We start from the raw sequence: 16,714 nt of genomic DNA, 5'->3' as shown, positions 1-16,714 counted from the left end.
AGAGAAGCCAGTAGAGCATCCTGTCAGAGGGATGCTTGCAAAGATGAGAAGATAAGTGCTAATTGTTGCCTCAGAGGCATGTTAAAGTGTTTCTAGCACAGAGTGGGGTGTGTGTGTGTGTGTGTGTGTGTGTGTGTGTGTGTGTGTGTGTGTGTGTGTGACTGCATGTGCATCTCAAAAACTTCACTGTGTGTCTCATGAAAGACACACTTTTACACATTCATATGTGTAACTGCTATGCTAATACAGAGGAAATGCAAAATAAAGCATCCATCAATCATTACTGATTACCATTTGCTGGCTTAACTCTAAACTCAGCCTAAGGTCAACCTAGACTCGCTCTAACATTGCTCAGGGTCTTCAAGTTTAAAAAAAAAAAGTCTCCAAAATAGAAAAAAGTCCTAACACTATGTAAACAAATTTCCCCGCAACCTGAGTAAAACCTGGTATACACACATGCAGTAACTGATTCATCCACCCACACACTGGTAAATGCCACACTTAATGCTCAGCTGCACTCGCACGTGTACATGCAGGCACCCACACAAGTACACTCGTCACCCAGGGAATCTTTGATATAACAAATGAATAAATCACTGCAGCGGAGCAAGAGCAGAAGAAAAAGAGACAGGCGACTCGGTGGAGGTATGTCAGATGTACAGTTCCTGTGGGCTTTTCAAGATCCCTCTTTCCTCTCATGAATAGTGATGGAGGCAGACCAAATCCCGAATCTTTCTCACCCCCCAGTCTGTTCTCACTGAAGATAGATAGATAGACAGATAGACAGATAGATAGTTGGATAGATAGATAGAGTGACTGTGTATGAAAGAGGAAATTGGAATGAAAGCAATGGTGATTGATGAGAAAGTGGAGGAACCGGAGGAAAAGCTGAACCTTGACTCCTATCACGTCATGATCCAGCCATTACTTCAGCAGTGATGAAACCCAGTTCATTTGCACCTCTGAGGGATAATAAGTTGGTATGCCTGTCCTCCTCCTCCTCCTCCTTCTACATGACTAGTCTTAGCCTCCACCTTTTTTCTCTCCACGTCCACCTCCTGAATCCTAATAGCTCATTCAGCTGGGGGGAAATGTGCAATTAAAACCACTTTCAGAAACCAAACCCTATATTTAACTTAATTAAAAAAACATTTCACTTCCTGCCACACTGTGTGAGCCCTCTCCATCAATCCATTCACGGAGAGGACTCAGACCAGTCAAAGATGAATTCCCTTTGGATGGCTTATATTAGAGGAACCCTGCAGAAAGTGTCCGTTTAGAACACTTTTGGTACTGTACATTTAGTCACATATCTGTGTTCTTCATGATTTTAGTGATGCAGAATAAGACTATACTGTGAAACAGTGCTTTTATAGTCTCAAGGTTATACTGCAATCTACATAGTAAGTTCTTTTATACTCCAAGAGAGGAATTCCCAAATACTGGGCCTTGGGTCATTTGGAAAAGGGCTGTAAAAACTGAAATATGCGAGGCACTGGTTGTTTTCCCTGAAAATGTTTTCTTACATCTGACCATGAAAACATTTTACTGATTCAGTGGTGTGAGGAGGCGGCATGGCTCAGAGGTAAAGTGGCCGTCGAGCAACCGAAGGGTCGCTGGATCGATCCTCACTTCCCCCAGTGACCTTGTCAAAGTATCCTTGAGCAAGATACTGATTCCCTTTTTGCTCCCGATGGCCCTGTGACAGACTGGCGACCCATCCAGGGTGAACCTCGCCTCTCGCCCAATGTCAGCTGGGGTAGGCTCCAGCCCCCACCTTCCTCCCCATGACCTTTAATAGGCAAGCGGAACAGAAAATGGATGGATGGATGGTCTTGTGTAGGTCAAAGCTATGCATGAAGATCAAGCAGGATGGGGGGTCATTTAGTCCTCAATGGGGAAAAACATGAAGAAACCAAAGCCCTGTCTGTGTCTGTGACATGTTTGGGAGAGAAGAGATGTGTGCACATGAAGGCTCTGATGCAGGACCACCTTTGTACGTAGAGTTTGAGCGAGTTTCCCCTCAGCAAAGGACCCCAGCATTGGGAAGGAGTGGCAAACACTTATCCTTTAAGTTATGAGCTATCATCTCTCACATCAGCACAAGAGGACAAACTGCTGGAGTTTAAAAAAGGATGGAGGACTTAAGAATTTATCCACCTTCAGTTCTGTTCCATCCTTCTGGATTACAGTTAAAGTAGAATACCCAGAATTTGCCACAATGGAGCTGAAGACATTGTTACCATTCCCATCATCTTGGCTACTTGTGTGAGGCCGGATTTTGAGCTCTAACTGCCAACCAAAAGTCTAAAGTTGCATTGTGCTTTATTATGCTGCATATATTTATAAAATGACATTAGAAGAGGATCACCATAAGATGTGGAGTCAGAAATATGGCAGCTGCTGCCTGGTTCCTGTTGTAAAAAAGGTTGTGAATCTCAATTTTGAGAGTGTTACAGGGAGTAAAGTAGAAGGAAGGAGTGAGAAAGATGAGAAAAAAGCTTTATGGGATTTTAATATTAAAGTCTGAGGGCCAGCCAGCAGAAATTAGGCACATTTTAACACTGTTTGAGAATTAGCTGGAGCGCTAACGCAAATTATTAACGGACTTTCTAACCTCTAATATGCAATAGATGCAGTGAAAACGATGTCCTGGATTACGCATCCATATGGGTGGGTGGTAATAGGAAGCAGTTTCATGAAATATGTATGACTGTGCATCTTCTGTCTGCACAAACTTCAGTCACTCTTTATTTTTCATGTATTTGCGAGCACATGCAGCTCTACCCAGTGTGTGTCATAACTGCAACGAGTGATAAATTAAAAAGGTAAGAGAAGACTGGTGATTTTGGCCGGCTGTTCTCTGTACTTGGTGGTCTAATCCAGTATAATGCGTCTTAGATCCTTCTTGTAAATTACTAAACAGACTATCACATGGAACGAGAGTAAGGACATGATAAAAATAAGAGGAGGATTTGAAGAACTAGTTACTAACATCGGGGAATAAATGGCCCGTTTTTCACTGAGCCAGATTTGGAACAGTTGATCTGTTCCCTGTACACACACACACGCACGCACAGGCATGGATTTAACATCTATCTTTGCTGCAGTTTGAACATTTATGCTACCTTGGGACAAAAATGTATTTTCTTTTCAGAAAAATGTTATAGAATCTGTGTTTTGCTGTTAAATTACTGTACACGTATTTGCAGCTGTGATATGTTTACTTCCTCGCAGAAATGCCTGAATTCACTCCAATCCATCTCCATGTCCTCCACACTAAAACAAAACAAAACCAAACAAAAACAAACAGACTGTTTAATATGACTCTGATATGACCAGTAAGTTCTTTACGCCCATACTGGTGGCAGAAGATATGTCACTTTTCAAAGCATTTGAAAAACACTCCTAGTACTCGTACCAAGAAAAGACACACAAAACCCATCCCTAAAAACACACGGTTTACCCGCTAGAAAATGGCTAGAAATGTCCTTGTACTTTGTAAAAAACATACTTGGTCTTGCCACTAGAAACACTGCTGCTTATCCAAAAAGACTGGGTTTTGTAGCCAGAACAAATGACCTGACTTCTCCCCACAAGGCAAACAATTTTGGTCCCAACAGTTCGTTAAAAATGGCGCCTTTTATCACCAGAAACACGTCTGTACATCAGTCAACACTTGATGAAACCTTAAGACAGAACAAAGTTTGGGTTCATATAGATTTTTTTTTATTGCTGCCCAATGCTTGTCTGACCCATTGATTTTTGTCAGCACCTCATTTCTGTTCTACTTACAGCCACAAGAACTTCTACTGCATTTACAACTTCATTGTCATAGGTGTTTGGACGACAGTTCGACATACACAGGAAGGTATGTCACAATGCATTGTTTGGGCTATGAATGATGAAAACTTTGTATGTGAAATTTACTGCAGTGCTGAAGCCCTAAACACACATACACATACTTACAGTTTTGTCCTCCAGCGTTGCTGATTCTGATAGCTGTCAGGTTGTAAAGGAGACGGTGGAACTCAAGGGCAGACAATGGAGGTTTAAAGCTCCTCTGATTTTCATCAAGCCTGTGATGACAGAGAACAGACAACAAACTGTGATTAAACACCAGCGGTATTTCAAATTATAGTTTTGAAGAAGATAGCTTCCACTCTTAGTGGTTTTAAAACCATTCAAAGATCAAAAATGCCCTGTCACATATGCTCTTGACTTTTTTTTCTGGTAACTACAGCACAACCAGGAACCATACAGGGCAAAGAAAAAAAAAATGCAAATGTGCTGAGTTCAGCACATTTCAGGGTCTTGATCATTGAGCTTTGCCATCTGCTGAAGGATGATCTGCAAAGCCAGACTGCACATCTGACATCTGCCTGTTTTGCTCCGGGTAACATGCACTCTTTCCATCTTGATGACAGGTGCTGTGTCAGCTCATCGTTGCTGATGTTGAGTTACAAAAAAGGTTTCCCACTTTCGTGTGACGGTCCCAAAGCGATGAGTGACAGCGTGAAGGAATATACTCCTATAATCTTCTTGTGCAGTTGCAGAAAACTCAGTTATGCCATTGAAATGTGTGACATTTTGCTGTGGATTTATCTGCACACTGCATTCTGCTATCGTTATTAGCAGAGTTAGGCCATTTTTGAGGGTACTATAGCAGTATGAAGTCTCTCTAGAAAGTAAAAAAAGAAAACATGAAGCAAAATAACATAAATACTTCCAAGTTAAATATTAGACCTGCTTCCAAAAGTAAAGAAATTAGAATAAACACTGTGAAGTGGTTGGTGAGATAGGATTAGCATTTACCATGAAATCTTAATGGAAGTAAAACATAATCTAGCAGTTATTTTAATTATTGCTAAATACATTTATTGTGAGCCATGATAAATAAAAAGGCACTATGAGTATTTTTTTGGTGTCACTAATTTACCGTGAATACTGCATTGTGTTAAAGTTAGCAGAGAGAAGCATTTATGCCATTTTATAAGGGAACTATAAATTCATGAACTCAGCTGGCAACATAGTATAATTATGGTCACGGTGAAAATCACTCTTCCAAAAAATAAGCACATGAGCATAAATGTTGTGAGCATGTTGGGAAGCTAACATTAGCATTTGACATAAAGAGCTACTGTACATAAGAAAAGGTTAAAAAACAACAACTCTGTAACATCCATCATTACTTAACTATCAATAAATGCATTTATAATAACATATAGACAATAAATAAAAGGGTATCCCTACAGGGGATAAACTTAACATTCAAAATGTGAAAACATCTTTGTCTTGTCATTAGCAGTGTTAAGCTTTTGACATTTTTGAGGGCATTATAGCAATATACATTTATGAACTCAGGGACCAAGGAAGGTCTGTTTTTGTTTTTGTTTTTTCAGCGCAGTCCTCCAAGCATTTCAAATGACAGTCTTCATTTTGTGGCTGCTTAAAAACTCTGCTATGCACTGCTGACGTAACACATCGGGCACATCTCCTGTGTCTTTCAGGCACAGTGTTCCTTGGCCTCTAATTCATTGGGTCAATTATTCTCTGCATCACATTAACATGCTTTCTAAATGCTTTGTTTTCCATGGCCTCTGTCCCAGCATAGCTTTTACAACTGTGCAAATGACTGTGACTGTGTGTGTCCCTGTGAGTTCGTCTCTACTGATGCATCAGGTCCTTGTTCCCTGGCCTGACATGTAGGCACAGTAATAAAGAGAGGCAATTACAAACTGGGCCTCAAAGCCATGGTAATGGAGCTGGTCAGACAGAGATAAGCAGAGTGTGCATGAAAGTGAACAAACTCCCAGTCATGCTTCCCCTATGGGAGCGTCATTGTCCCTTTTAATCTGCACCAAGCAGAGCGCAGAGAGCCACACTGTAATTAAGCCCGCTCCACTGAGGATGAGAGATCATCAAGAGAGAGAAGCCCGCAAGAATACTGGACACACACAAACACTCACAAACGCACACACCCTTGGAGCGACAAGAGCGATAGAGATACAAGGTGAGTGAGAAAAGAAGACGTGAGGTGCAGAGAATAAGACAAATCAGGCTTGTGTTGATGTATGTAAATGAGAGGAGCAAAAATAAAGATGCGTTCAACATCAAACATGTACATCTCATACGAGTATTAGTTTGTGTTTGCAGGGGAAATACTCAGAAATTATTTAATGTGACGATGACCTCTCAACACCACATTGCAAGGTGGTAGCATGCAAAGTTCAACAATATCAGGCCATTTCTGTTCAACGCTGAGAAAGTAAGGGGCTGGACTGAGATAGTCCAGGGGTCAGCTCCAGTTCTGAGGCCATATTAGGCCCCTGTGTAAACAGTGCCAAAGTTCATCAATTTGGATCTTTTTTGGACATTTTTTGGTGGACACATGCATTCCCTGGATCAAACAATGTAAAACAACAGGGAGTTACGATTGTTAAGACATGAAGTGGCCCTGTCAGAGGGCAAGTTAGGGTGATGGTTGCTACCAAGGATCAGATTGTGCTTTATTCCTGTTATAACACTGTTTTTCACAACAACAACAAAATATGTTTTCCATGCCTTAACTAGATTTGTTTCTGCTCTTAAACCATAGGAAGCAAAATTGTTCCTATTTGTCCCATTCCCATGTTGCACATGTAGCACCGCATTGTCAAACTTAAACCAAAACCATGTTTCCCTTGATCTCAAATGGATTTTATTGTGCCAAAATTAACCAGGCCAGTTTAATAAACAACCAAACAACGTGGAGCACCACCCATTTGTCTTTACGATATTGCACTGGGGATTTCGTAAGCATGCTGGGATTGTTTCCAGATGTCTTGCCACCACCTTGTGATGTGCTGATGTGTTTATTGTAGAAACCTGTTTCCTAAAACAAAACCCGAGATCTTAAATACCAGATAATAATTCATCAGTAATCACTACTTTTTGTTATTCTTTATTTTGTCTCTTTAACAAAAAAGTTATGCAGCAGTCTACTTGCTGTTAGATATATTATCATATATGTAATAAATTAATAAAATTACTAAAGCAGTGAAGAGTTTACACTGCAGATATTCGCTGTCTAAGATATTCATAAAAGGAATGAGCGACTTTAATTAGCCGATTAAAGCGCGAAAAGTAATCCATAATGACCAGAAGAAAGAGCCGATTATACAAAGTGGTTGAACATCTCAGGGATTCCCTGAAGGCATGATAATGATGCGTACATGTTTCAGATGTACACAAACAGGAATCAAACCTCCTCGCCAACTGGATTCAAGGTAGTGACCAGAGGGAAAATTACAGGAGGAGTTGATCCTACCTTATACAAGCTAATCACTTCTTATCGTTCTCTGCTCAAATCCCCGCGCCTCCATATAATTCTGCTTCATCTGATTTTGAAATTAACTTTGCTCTGGGTGAGAACACACAGCCACTTAACAGGTTAACATATTTACCAGTCATGAATGTAGATGTTGTCAGTCAAAATGTGGAAAGTGTGTGTCTACTCATGTTTATTTATGTCTCTGATGCTTTTTGCTCCACAAGATTGCAGTCGTGCATAAGTTGTGTTCGACTGTTTCAAATCACACAAGCAGATGGCCAAACTGAGCTTTGTTTGTGTGCAAGCTCAAATTTACACAAATTCTGATCATGTTGGCATGTTGGTGTGTGACAGAGAGGCAGAGGGGGTATGAGGGGATGATGCAGGGCATGTAGCGAGGTGCATCTGTGCAAATATCTGAGAAGTATAATGAGATCTGTGGAGAACTTCTTCAGAGAGGAGCACTAATTGAAAATATCTGTCCCCCAAGCTCTGCTGCATTTCAGAGAGGGACCCAAAGAGGTCTTTTAACCAGGGTTCTTGGTTCCGAGGGAAACTCATTACTTGTGTGCACTCAGCAGAGAGAGCCATGGAGGGGACAGAAAGACTCAAGCTGTGTCTCACTGAAGGGCTGGAACAGACAATGAAGGTGTGCTCTCCTGGGTGAACAGGTGCTTCACAATGACAGTGACAGGGACTGGACTTGTGGTGCATCCAAGCGATCCTCATTAACTTGTGAATCCAATATTTCCACCAGGAAGATGACCTCAGGCACTTGACAAAATATAAAAGCTAGTGGTAGAAAAGCATGTGTCATATGAATTGAGACAAAAAAATGAGAATTACCGTATTTTCCGCACTATAAGGCGCACCTTCAATGAATGGCCTATTTCAAAACTGTTTTCATTTATAGAGCGCACCGCATTAAAAGCGCATAGGATAGAAACCATTGTAGTAGCTGAGGTTGCGTTATGCATCCACTAGATGGAGCTGCGCCAAAGGGAATGTCAACAAAACAGTCAGAAAAGTCAGTCAGTCAAACTTTATTAATAGAATACAAACCAACGTTCTGACAACTCCGTTCACTCCCAAAACAAGTTGGTGCATTCACAATACGGTACCGTACGTACCGGTAGCTGCGTGACCGATAGCCTTGAGTTTGAACTCTGCATCGTAAGCGTGTCTCTTGAAAGGTGCCATTTTGGGGTCTTTATACACACACAAGTGGTGCGGGACTGGAATTCCCCTTTACCGTTTTTACCGCTGTTACTTCGGCGACACCCCCTGACTACGGTAGCCATAATTAACCAATATTGATCAATATATGAGGCGCATCGGATGATAAGGCGCGCTGCTGTTTTTTTGAGAAAATGAAAGGCTTTTTGGTGCGCCTTGCGGAAAATACAGATGAATCGCATGTTATTGCCCTCCCAGTTGCTAGATCTTACCCTTACTGACCATCAAATGGGAGAACAACTGGTAACAATTTAAAATAAGTGTAAAAGTTCCAGTTTTTATATGTAATCTTGACTAAAGGCCCGCTCCCAAATCTTTATTGTTTTTTTTTGTTTGAAGATGATAAGGCCTCATGGCCATTGCCCAGGGCGTCCCTTGATGCACCGTTTGAAAAGTGCATGTCTGTTTTGAGAAGGGCTTTCCCCTAAAGCTCGGTGGTTTGAATCATCAGATACTCCCGAGTCGACTGAGATTCTTCAAGTCAAGCTCAGATTGTTTTCTCCTGGAAAATAAGAGACAAATACTGCTGCTGTTGTTGCACATTTTAAGCATAAAGAGTTTTAAGCAAGAATGTCAATGTTACAGGCACATTTTTTTTCAGAGGGAAATATCCATTTTTGAAATCATTCGGGGATGGACTGCAGCCCCTGCACACTGTAATTTAATCTAATGGGGCAACGAGCTGCTGCTGATTCCATTAAAAGTAGATGTTTTCCACAGCTTACATTGTTATTATAATTGTCAAGCAACGTTATGGAAAGAAGAAATGAATGCATGTCCATTCCTTCAGCAGGATTTTTACCATGTGTTTTGGTTTGTGTCCAACTCTCACTCACCTCGAAATCTTTCATGAGCTTAGTTGTTGCAGGAATATATGCTTTTATATGCTTTTCTAAATTATGGCAACAAAATGTTGTGCAAGTTGTGGCTAGTTTTGCTTCAAATGGACACTTACAGCCAGTTGACTGTGCCATGCTGACCACTGGGTCTGGGGTGACGAATTTGGCTGAGATGAAGCGAATCACCTTGCAATCACTGGTGCAAAAAACATTTATACTGAACCAAGTTTAGGAAAATTATCATCTCAGCTCTAAGCAAGTCAAGTGTTACTTCAGTCCAGAATCGTGCCGCCCCGCTGTATATCATCGCAACTCCGTGTTGCAGGTTTGCACTTTCTAAAATCCTTCAAGTCAAACTTTTCCACCGTGAGGATTCTAGTCAGCTCTTTGCTGATGCTTAAATCCTCTCCCATCTGAATGAGCGCAGCTCCCCACCTACCCACCAACACCTCAGTCAGAATGCTGTAATGTAACTTTCGTTCAACTTCTTCAAAATTTTATATACCACTGATTTTTAGATGCCTTTCAGCAGTGATAGCAAGCTTCCCATTGTTACAGACACTGCAAATGTGTGATCCCAGATGTATGTGGAGGCTCTACAGGACTGTTCTGAGCTAATGGACCGGAACATTCGCAGTGGAGCACACAGAGAGGACAACGCTGGGCTCCCCAGCTGCATAACATGTCAATTTCAAAGAGGAACCTTCCATTCCATTAAACAGTTTGTTGTTTGCTTTGGTTCACTTAAAAACACACTACAGAGCACAAAGAACATTTAATCTCTTACAGAGAGCACCAGGCCTTCCAGGGTGAACTACGGGGATGAGGTCGCGTTGGTCCTTGGATGCTGAGAACAAGAATTAGAGCTAGAAAAACACAAGTGGAATTGCAGACAAATTTCGGCAGAAGACTGTGAAGGCAGTGTGAGCGGGACGAGGAGGATTACTGACGACAGGATGCCAGACCAATTGGGGGGAGAGCGCTAACATAGAGTCAATGACTTAAGCCTGTATTTATTTACGTTGAGACCAAGCCAACTGTAGCCACATCCTCTGTTTGATGGGCCTGATTAGATTTCACCACAACGATGCGACTGATTACACCACTGCTTCTACATCCGACCATCACACCGGGGTTCATCTGTTCTGCCTGACTCCAGATTGACCACTTCTCTGAAAAGGGCAAAAAGGAATGGGCTTGCAGGAGTCTTGTAAGAGAACAAAGTGGTATGAGGAGAACCAATCCAAATGTAATGAGACAGAGTTGGTAGAGAATGGGGTTCACAGCAGTCTGTCCCATAATAATCTAATGCCTGTGTACGGAAAGATTGGTGGCTGTAATTATAACTTGAATTTAACATAACTGCCTGGAGACAAAATTCACTATTGTGCTTTTTCTCTCTAAGTTAACTTAGTGCCTTAATGATCTGCTAATTTGACATTTCAGACTGCTAAACCTTCATAATTTTGGTTTTTGAGCGATAGCACTGACATTTCATAGGGCACTCATTGAATTCACACAATAACTGCCTGCTAAAGTAGACTCAACCTTAGAGTCACACTGATGGTGATGTGGTGTCTGGCAAGAGTCCATTTTCTTTTGACCTTGTACATTTTCATTTCATCAAGACTGAAAAAAGTAAACAAAACGAAAAGGAAACAATGTCAATTTGTGGTAAAACATTTGGTTTGACTTTGTTATCCTGTGAGTGATCCCCTTCAAACGGCTCCAAAAAGGCATCTTCTCTGTTTTCCCAGACCATGAAAGAGGTAAAAAAGAAATAGACCTGAGAAATAAAACTCTTCCATTTGCATGAAGCAGGCAAGTTAACTCGGATACTATAAGGATTTAATTCTCAAACATTTGCTAAAATGTTTCAAGGCGAAACGGAGAGAAAAACAGAAGAATTTTTGAGGTGGAGGAATTCGCTGCTCCAGAATCCCGTGACGCAAACACCATTCCAGACCGGTAATGCATTATTCCCAGTCATCGTGCAACATATTACTTTTCTGTTGCTCCTAACTTTCTGTTTATCTGTCACATGAGTGGCAGAGGGTTGGAAAGTACCTACTGACACTGGTGCACTGTGCACCATCCTGGTCTGAAACGGCTGCAGGTGCTGGACCGACTGCTGGATAACTGAATGTGCCCGAAACTGGAGTAAAACACAAGAGCGAAAGAGTGGACGTCAAAAGTTGGTGAGTGAGTGAACTGCCAATGATGTGTCTCAAGAAGAGATTTGAACATGTGCACCCGCCTGTGATTGCAAAAGCAATGCTACATTCTGACATTGCTGCATGTCCACAGACAGCCACAGATTTGTCTCTGGTCCCACGGATGCACTTCATGTTCAGTCACCCAATTTAGCTTCCACGACAGTCAGGACTTTCACATGTGCACAAAGTGATCAACACTCCATTCCACTTGAGGGCAGAACGTGAGGGTAAAAATCGAGACAGGGCAGTGCAGCATGGACCTACAAGAAATGAGAAGCCCTCACCATCTTCTTCCTCCAGGCAAGTCTTGATTAGCTGTGTGGTCCACCAACCACAGTTTTACATTCTGTGCATGTGCAGACCCTCATGGACACAGCTGGTTGGACATCACTTCCATCCTGATAACCAATTACTTCCCAACCGACGCACAAACTACTGTATGAAGCAGCCTTAGCGAGCTCCACTACATCTCCTGCCACCAGATCAGCCAATAGCAACATTCGATTGCAATAGCCACATTTCAACCAGTGGAGGGCGATTACAACACATTATTTAATATATTTCTAAGAATATATGAAGGCAAACACTTCACAGGACCTTGATCACGTAAGAACCATCCATCCATCCATCCATCCATCCATCCATCCATCATCCATCCATCCATCATCCATCCATCCATCCATCCATCCATCCATCCATCCATCCATCCATCCATTTTCTTCTGCTTATTCCTGTTAAGGGTTGCAGGGGGGCTGGAGCCTATCTCAGCGGCTTTCAGGTGAGAGGAGGGGTTCACCCTGGACAGGTCACCAGTCCATCGCAGGGCCAACACATAGAGACAGACAACCATTCACACTCACATTCATACCCATGGTCAATTTAGGGTATCCAATTAGCCTCGTCCCCAATTGCATGTCTTTGGACTGTGGGAGGAAGCTGGAGAACCAGAGAGAACCCACGCAGACAGAGGGAGAACATGGAGACTCCACACAGAAAGATCCCGTGCCCCAGCCGGAACTTGAGGCGACAGTGCTGACCACTGCACCACCCTGCCGCCTCACGTAAGAACACTACTTCAAAAATGTATTCATAAGTCTTCAAATAAAAAAAGAGATATATTGCAACTGTAACTAAATACAGCTACTCATAGATTGTACTCTACAATTCTAAGTACTTCATCCTAACATGTACTCTGTTTCTTCCACTTCTCTTGAGGGTTAGTGTCTGCAACTCCATCAATATATTCAATATACACAGGGCCATGTGAGTATTATTTGAAGACAAGCATGAAAAATGTGTCCCTGTTTGTTAACTTAACAGAATCTGGGAGTCAAACAGCTTGGAACGGATGAGGCGTTTAAAACAACAAAAACAACACAGCAACTTAAATGCAAATACTTCAACATGGACTTGTTCGGACACCAATAACACAAGTAAGCTCTTAGCCAGGGAGCACAATGCTGTAAAAACAAAATGCAGGCTGGCACAAGACAACTCAATCAGTGCTTAGTCTCAGTTTCCAAATAGAGATGCTAATCAACTGTCTACAACCCAAACAAACTATTACAACAGCACAAAAACAAAAACAGCAGACTGCCTGCGCCAAGTAATGCAAACACCATTAGCTCTGTGTGACAGGCGCTGTATCGCAGCTTGATTCTGATTGCTTTTGATTCACAATATTCCACCTCTGATTGCTGCGCAACTATAGAAGTTCTTTTGTCCTTGAACATTGACGCGACTTTGGTATCCACAACATTCTGACTCATCAAGAATCATTACTTAACATTGTTCCTATTTGAATGATTGTTTTTCTCTGATTTATGTGTTTTTAAATAGATTTTACATGGAGAAAAGAGTTTAAAGATTTTTATGCATCAAGGAGGTCATGTTATCACTGGCATTTGCCGACCTTTCATGTGATAGCTAATATATATATATATAATGGACACATTTGATCAAATGTGATGAATAGGATTTCAGAATTGATCCATGAATAGATCCAGGTCTGATGATGTCATTGCCCCATGGGGGGCTATTCCTTTTCTGAGTGGACTCTAGTTTTCTCATAAGTCAGATGTATTGCATCCAAATTATTGTGATGGTGTCTGTAGAGTTCAACATGTCATGTAAAAAAACCTGAGAGCCCTCATATACAGTATATCAACGTCAAGGGGAACTTCCGGCCTCTGGTACACTTGTTTTCAGGTCTAATTAAAGCTCGTAACCCCTGCACCACTCCAGCTGCAGCGTGTGACTGTTTCATAGAACATTTTACATTTAACATGAGGGAGCAGACTAATGTGTGAACTTTGCAGCAGATACCACCTACTGCATCCACCAAGTGGTGCTAGGGAACACATATGTTGCTGTGCATCAGGGGACGACAACACAGTGTTATTTTGATCAAGCCATGTGGCTTAAATTTGGAAGGTAGATGTCTTCAAGTTGGGACCTTCAGTTTAGAGAAAATCTGACCATATGGAGTTCAGTTACCTCTTGTATGGCAAAATGTTAAAATTGGCTGCCTTGCCACAGAATGTCAGTCATCACAGTAAACCTGAGAAACCCTGGAACTGGTACATTCCAGTGCAAATCTAAAAAATAATCAATTTAGAATTACGATGACCTGGATGACTGAGAATATACACAAATACATCCAAGTGTAAAAAAAAAAAGTATATATATATATATATATATATATATATATATATATATATATATAATCAAATATTAAACATTTTTAATATTTAATTATATATAGATATAAAATTAAATATTAAAAATGTTTTGTTATACTTATATTGTTCATTGCTCCTATTTGTTTTATTGACTTATACTCCTCATTGGTATCACTTTCTTGTCGACTTATTCTAATGCTGAACATGTTTCACTTTGGGTGAGACCATCTGCTGAAAGTATAAAATGTAAAAAATGGAAATGTAATGCTGCTGCTCTGTACCTGCCAGATCTACATGACAGCCAGTACATGGGGGAGCTGCTTCATATCCTGACATTCTGCTGGGACCATGACAGCTCAGGCAACGTGGGTGAGCTGTAATCAGTTACACAGGTGTCCTGGATAGTCGCTACTCTGAGGACTTTATGTACATTGTAACAAGGAACAAGTCAATCAGGTGGGAGATGCACAGGTAGTGAGAAAACAAACATCCGGTCTCATGCACTCATTCAGTCACGCACACACATGCCTGCATCCTTGTACCTGATGGTGAAGGAGCTCCGCGGTGTGAGGCCAGGGTTCTGGTCCAGTGCTGGTTGGGGTGAAAGGTCAGCAGACAGGGAGATCCCGGAGCCTTGGAGGAGCAGGGTGATGTGGTCGGGGAGAAGCTCGCGAGTCTCTGAGGTGAAGGTGATGGAGAGGAGCTGACCATAGCTGTGGACCTGGTGACCCAGGAATTTTTCTGGTGGGGGAGGGTGGGGAGTCAGTGTTATTATTGAAGGTGCCATCCATTTTTTAAAAGACACAGAGCTGGAATTGCGTGTGTGTTATTTTGATGGACAACCCCAACTACTATTTATTTTTGTACAATTTTGAAATATTCTGCCTGTCCTTTCAGTGTGTGTGTGTGTGTGTGTGTGTCTACATGAGGGGCAGATGGGTACAGGCTTTCTGAGCCTATGGACTATTGCAGGAGTCGATGTGTATTTACACACTCTCTCATCTCTGGCTCATTACAGCACATTAACAGGACTTCAAAGAGCCTTCCCATTACACACACACACACACACACACACACACACACACACACACACACACACGCACACGCACGCACACGCACGCACACACAGCTTCTAACCCCCAAAAGCATGCAAATGAAAACACAATTTGGATATTTCTACATAAAGATAGGCAGAAGTCCAGTACTCTTTGACTATAGAAATAAAAAAAAACATGAAACACACTCTCTTGCAATAGTTCATCTCTATAAGTGATTAGATAATCGAACAGTTGCCAAATTATGAGTACACCTACTTTAAAAAACTACAGTAATCCAGTTGTTCCCAACCTTTCCAATCTGAGGTACACCCATTACCCCTCATCTGTCATACTCCAAGACTCTGACAGTAATAAAAGTGAATATTGTCATTTTTTCATACAATTGCATTCATGATATTAATGAATGTTTGGTCAGCAATTGTACCACTAGGAGTAAATCTCAATTTTCTAACTATGTGCACGCTCGCTAACCACGAGGAATAAATGTTAGTGCTCGCATCATACACGGCTAAATTCTAACTAAATACAACATATCCTTATTTTTAGTTTTATTTTTTAGTCGAGCATCTACAGAGGTTCTCCTCCCGTGGTGCTAACATCCCTTGTAATGGTTCATGTATGTGGAATCATCCGAGCGTATTTTTAAATCACATCCTGACAGGGAAGATGGTTTTGTTTGGAATCGGGAAAAACTTTTAAATATTACTTGGCAGGTGACTGGATGAGCATCTGTCTATCACCGTCTATCACGGGCTAATGGTCTAAGTGCAGAAAGATATTTGTAAATGGACTGCACAAGATATTTTCTATCAAAAAAAACAACAACAACTGTCAGTGTTCTCTCCTCAAAGGGAGCTAATTGGTCTCGACCAAGTTTAATTTGAATCCTTCCTCCCGTGACATTGTGACATCATGAGCCTGTGAAACCAGCTGCCTCAATATAAATCAGTGTTGACAAAATATTGTGAGCGCCTCTCAGCATCCCCCGCTTCAGTTTGACAGCACCACAAATTACAGCCTCCTAAATAACGATTAACAGTCACTTCTCTCAAACACATTCACGAACAACTAAACATCATAATCCTCATGAAGGGAGGATTTAGCTGATGAATTATATACAATTATATAAGTATCTATTTAATTTTTTTTTTATAAAGGTGCACCAGCAAATATGGAAGTGAGTGTATGCTGCCAGCTGTGGATGAATGAGTGAGCCGGACTAAAAGAATGCACACTTGGTTGCCGTCTTGTTTTTGAACGTAATTGTGAGTGAAGTGCATCTTGAGCTGTTCTGGGACTGCGGAGGGTAATTTTGCTTGTGAAGGGAAGGAGAACAGTCTTCTCGTCTCATACCTGCTCTACCAGCAACTCT

General features: G+C 41.5%; 1 protein-coding gene across 2 annotated transcripts in view; it reads right to left on the bottom strand.

Annotated features, from left to right (window-relative positions):
• lamc3 (laminin, gamma 3) overlaps positions 1-16,714 on the bottom strand; it is a 110,323-nt gene that overhangs the window by 31,609 nt on the left and 62,000 nt on the right. For both annotated transcript variants that reach the window (XM_086187274.1, XM_086187275.1), the window contains exons 10-11: positions 14,827-15,025; positions 3,970-4,079 (exon numbers count right to left, since the gene is read on the bottom strand). In XM_086187274.1, the coding sequence (XP_086043400.1) occupies positions 3,970-4,079; positions 14,827-15,025 (309 nt within the window). The remainder of the gene's footprint in view (positions 1-3,969; positions 4,080-14,826; positions 15,026-16,714) is intronic.

The sequence above is a fragment of the Aulostomus chinensis genome, chromosome 19 (assembly GCF_037954235.1).
Source record: "Aulostomus chinensis isolate RoL2024-O1b breed Wild chromosome 19, RoL_Achi_v1.0, whole genome shotgun sequence".
NCBI lineage: Eukaryota > Metazoa > Chordata > Actinopteri > Syngnathiformes > Aulostomidae > Aulostomus > Aulostomus chinensis.
This window is presented reverse-complemented; position numbering and strand designations above follow the sequence as displayed.